The sequence below is a fragment of the Borostomias antarcticus genome (genome assembly GCF_949987555.1).
Source record: "Borostomias antarcticus genome assembly, chromosome: 19".
NCBI classification, from domain to species: Eukaryota; Metazoa; Chordata; class Actinopteri; order Stomiiformes; family Stomiidae; genus Borostomias; species Borostomias antarcticus.
Genome location: NC_140252.1, coordinates 16,826,836 through 16,831,835, shown reverse-complemented (window position 1 = coordinate 16,831,835; position 5,000 = coordinate 16,826,836). Strand labels below are relative to the sequence as shown.

General features: G+C 50.6%; 1 protein-coding gene across 1 annotated transcript in view; it reads left to right on the top strand.

The window, feature by feature from the left end:
* Positions 1–5,000, top strand: part of fndc1 (fibronectin type III domain containing 1) — a gene marked incomplete at both ends in the record, with an annotated part of 40,394 nt that overhangs the window by 11,046 nt on the left and 24,348 nt on the right. Inside the window, 3 exons of the mRNA XM_084454035.1 lie at positions 1,104–1,172; positions 4,001–4,216; positions 4,943–5,000. The exon at positions 4,943–5,000 is cut by the window's right edge and continues 38 nt beyond it. Coding sequence (XP_084310161.1) covers positions 1,104–1,172; positions 4,001–4,216; positions 4,943–5,000 — 343 coding nt within the window. The remainder of the gene's footprint in view (positions 1–1,103; positions 1,173–4,000; positions 4,217–4,942) is intronic.

Genomic DNA, 5,000 nt, shown 5'->3' with positions numbered 1-5,000 from the left:
GCCCCGTCCTGTGCCATAAATCCCTGGTAGACTGTGTCAGTGTTGAGCTCCCAACCACAGAGCTGCAGGGAGGGATGTTTCCTCAGCACGCTCGCAGCCCCACTCATAAATAACAGCACCCGGCTTCCTCTGCTTTAATGGATCTGGCTAGACCTACTCTAGCAACAGACCCCGGGTGACTTACCCCAGCTCTGAGGGAGAGAGAGAGAGAGAGGGAGAGAGAGAGAGGGAAAGGGAAAGGGAGAGAGACAGACGCACCTGACTACACTCAACAAATCCAAAAACTACAGGATAGACAGCCAAGGGATTACCATAACAGTAACATCCTGAAATATGATTTCCTCCATTTTGATAGCTTCTTATTGTACTCTAATGGATGCCTTATGTTTAAAATTATTCCTAATCACACATCACTTCCTCTTAGAGGATGTCTGTCGTATCCCGGCAGTGGTAGTGCCAGTAGGACTACAGCATCCACAAGGCAGTGGTAGTGCCAGTAGGACTACAGCACCCACAAGGCAGGCTGGGTAATGCAGCTGACTAAGCCTTTGGTCAATCTGCTTTCTAGGTTCAAGTCGTGGAGAAGTGGAATTTCATACCCACAAGCATTACGCTGCTGCCGGGTCAAAACCTTGTTTCTCCAAAATGGCAACTTTACAGAATATTAACAAGCAGCAAACAAAAAATGGTTAGATACTTGGGAAGCTTTGCTGTGTTTAAATCCAGACTCAAGATTTGGCAGCACAAATTGTGTCACCGCCTTGTATTTATCGTATATATCATACTGATTATAAATGTCTCGCTCTGGTGGATTTAGTGTATGTTTTGTGTTGTTTCATGTAGTCTGTTCGCTGTTCTTTGCTTATTTGTCTACTTGCCCAGAGACAACAGATGTATAATTAGCTGCTAGCTAAACTCTGTCTAAATTCCTTTTTAATTGTGTGCTGTCCCTACAAAACAAAACAAAACAGATTGATTGTTTAGAACAATAACGCCATACTTGCTAACTTTCTTTTTCCTGCTCATGTTTTCTTGTTTTATGTTGTGATCTTTACCCTTTTGTTTACCCTATTGTTTACCCGTGTTTGTGCCTGATCTCCCAGGTGGTGAATGGGTCAAGCTGGACGGCTTCGCTGTGATGGGCGGGGCACCTGTCAGCCGTCCGTCTCCAGGTGAGCTGCACACTCCGAGAAGAACCCTGTGGAAAAAGGTACCACTTAGAACCATTTCCAGGTCAATTCAAGGCCTTTAGGGTTCTAAATAGACCCTCCTATAGAACCCCTGTAAAAGGCGCTGTTCGGAACACACGGAGGTTCCAGCCGTGACGCGAAAACGGTTATTTCTGCGTCCTAACGCTGTTAATCCCATCAGGATTGTTCCGTGTAACAGGGTGTCTCAGGGGGCTTACATTCTTCCAGGTAGATCAAAGTAAATACGTGAGAAAAGCCAGCGGAAATGAGCGCTGTCATCGCAGCGGAGAAGAGGGCCCTTTCTCTAATCAAACGGGATGATTTAATCCTCCTGCCACGAGACGCAGGAAGAGAGAACGAAAAGAACAAGTCCAGTCTCTCTCTCTCTCTACTCCCTCTGGTCCTTCAGGGCCCTGGAAGTGTGGGCTGTAGATCTACAACACACACACGCGTATGCACTCACACACACATTCACACACACATTTGCACACACACATTCACACACACACGCACACACATTCACACACACATTCGCACACACACATTCACACACACACAAGCGCACACACACACACACACACACACACACACACACACATTGGTATGTTTGTCTGGCACTCCGCGCACACACACACATACATTCTCTCACACACACACACACACACACACACACGCACACACACACACACACACACATCGGTATGTCTGTCTGGCACTCCGGACAACCACCTTACTTCCAGGAAAGACAGCAGTGGTCTGGCGTGGTGTGTGTGTGTGCGTGTGTGGTGGTTGGGGTGGGAGTGAGGGTGGTGGTTGGGGGGGGGGGTGCGTTCGTGAGTCAACCCCCCCGGCCCGGCTACACACATCCCCCCCCACCCTCCCCCGCCCCCCTCGCACGCCGCCTCGCCGCTCTCCGTATCCGGCCGCCCGGCACGTGAACCGCCCCGCCCGGAAACTAGCGCCTGGCACGCCGCCGCGCCCTCGGGGGGAACGGCGAGCTCAGTGGCACGGCGGCCGGCGGGTGTTTCAGCTGAGGAAGTGAGTTTGACCGGTTCTGTTCAGCTGGACAGGCAGCCGGCCGTTAAACACTTATAGGAGCAGTGGGAGCGCTTTCTATTCAGCAGGGCTGGCAGAAGAGAGAGAGAGACAGACGGAGAGAGAGAGAGAGAGAGAGAGAGAGAGGGGAGGAGAGGGAGAGAGAGGGAGCAAGAGACAGAGAAGGAGAGAGAGAGAAGGAGAAAGAGAGAAGGAGAGAGAAAGAGAGAGAGAAGGAGAGAGAGAGAGCAAGGGAGGGGAGGAGAAGGAGAGAGAGAGGAGAGAGTGAGAAGGAGAAAGAGAGAGAGAAGGAGAGAGAGAGAGAGAGAGAAGGAGAGAGAGAGATCCATCTGTCCCGACTGGAACTTTCTTGCCCTATTATATTTCCCCTTCACCCTTTCTTCTCTTCTCTTCACCTCTCTCGCTCCGTCCAACCTCAACCACACTCCCTCTAAATTCCTCCTCTCCCACCGTCTTCCTCTCTCTCTCTCCCTCTCTCTCTCTCTCTCTCTCTCTCTCCCGTCTGTTCTTCTCCTCTGCGATCTTCCGATCTCTCCATTACCAGTCCGTCATGAAGAAAGCACTCGGTCATCTACTGCACGTCTGATCCTAGATCAGTGGGCCCATCCACCTCATCCCTCTCTCTCTCTCTCTCTCTCTCTCTGGCTGACATCATGGCATCACTCATTTCTGCACGCAATTAATCCAAGGAGAAAGTACAGAGATATTTCGTCTGCTATTGATTATGAGTGACGGATTGGGGGCGGGGGGCGGTAAAGACAGAGGGAGGGGAGTGTTTTTCATTATGTTGTCAGAGCTCTCGTACGTTCGGCACACTAGCCAGAAGGTGAGGACAGACGACATGATCGCCTGGCTGTCCGTCGGACCCGCCGTCCAAGATGGAGCTTCGTGCGGGATTACAACAGGAAACAGGAAGACAGGAACAGGAAGTTGGAGCAGATGACAGGAAGGTTTCGGCTCCAGGAAGAGCTCTGGGCCGTGAGGCGGTTTCGACATAGTGGCCAAGCCCGGTATTGCGTCACATGAGGCTATGGGACCCAAAATCCTTTTTTTTTTCCCAATATGGGGAGAGAAACGGCTGTCTGGAGAAAATAAATCTGGGCATCACTCAAAGTCAAAAGCAACTCTTTGATTTCATCAAGTTTTAAATCATAATACTCTGGTCCATTAATCTTTATAAGTCACCAGCTGTTTGTCTTACAGCAATTTATTTCCCCATGTATGTCTATGTGAAAAATGGACAGGCGGGGCCAGGAAAAACACTACAGCATGTGTGTGTATGTGAGTGTGTGTGTGTGTGTGCGCGTGTGCCGTGGACCTCGGAAGAAGAACTGCGCTGGGTGCGCCGCTTTCGCTGGAAAGAATGGGCGGCCATCTTTGAATGCCTTGTGCCGAGTTTAACACATCCATGTGTCCATCCTGTGGGCTGGGCTGGCGGTCATGTTGTTGTGGCTGTTTATCCGTTTAACCGATGGGATCCATGTGTGGTGATGCGCTCGCTGAGGGCGAAGCGAAGTGACGATAGTTCCTCCCAGTGTCCCGAGCTTTCGAACACTGCAAATAATTATAGGAAGGACGGACTTCAAGATGTATTACTTTCAGCACATTTCAAGATCAATTACTTTACCACAGCTGTCATTGCGGTCTCTAGAAATCCAATTCAAGTAAGGCCTGATATTCTCAGAGGGGACTAGATAATTACATGTACTGAACTGTGTTATGAAAGGGCGACTAAAGCTGTCTGTCCCCATCAGGCCCCTCCCGGTTCCCTAAGCCCCCCGTACCAGACCCCCCCGTACGGACGAGGGCGGGGGCGGATGCTTCGAAACGCCCGTCGGCCCTGACCGCCTCCAGGGGGCAGCGGAGAGCCCCGCTGTCGTCCTCTGGGCCCCGGCAGCCCCAGCAGGACAGGAGGACTCAGCAGGTCCAGCTGCAGGCTGACCAGAGGACCAGGCAGTCCCCTAAACTAGGTAGGAGACCACGGAGCTCACTCAACACCCAGCAGGAAGCTTCTGTCTCTCTCACTGACTGACTGACTGGCTGACTGGCTGGCTGACTCACTGACTCATTGACTCATTGACTCATTGACTCACTGACTGACTGACTGACTGGCTGACTGGCTGACTGACTGACTCACTGACTGACTGACTGACTCACTGACTGACTGACTGACTGACTGACTGACTGACTGACTGACTGACTGGCTGACTGACTGACTGACTGACTGACTGACTGACTGACTGACTGACTGGCTGACTGACTGACTGACTGACTGACTCACTGACTGACTGACTCACTGACTGACTGACTGACCTCAGTCATCTGTTAGATCGAGTCCTGCTATCTCTATGAACCTCCTATGGTCCTGCAGTGAAGTGCCTAACCCTAACCCTCTAGTACGATTGTCAGATACGGACAGAGTGGATTGATAGAGCAAATTTAAGTACTGTGCCCCACTGGACTTTAAATTGCTACTTACTGTGTGTGTATAGCTTGACAATACATTGAGTCGATTCTCGTTAATTTGACTAGTTTCTCAACTGAACTGACTAGATAAAGTCTATGCTTATATTCAGTCCTATTGTAAATACGACAGTGTAGTGTGTATATTTTATTGTAAATACTGGCCGTGTGTGTGTGTGTGTGTGTGTGTGTGTGTGTGTGTGTGTGTGTGTGTGTGACCTTCTCTGTTGCAGTGTCTGAGTCGGTCTATGTGGTATCACTGCAGGCACAGAGAGCCCAGGGTCGGAGCGC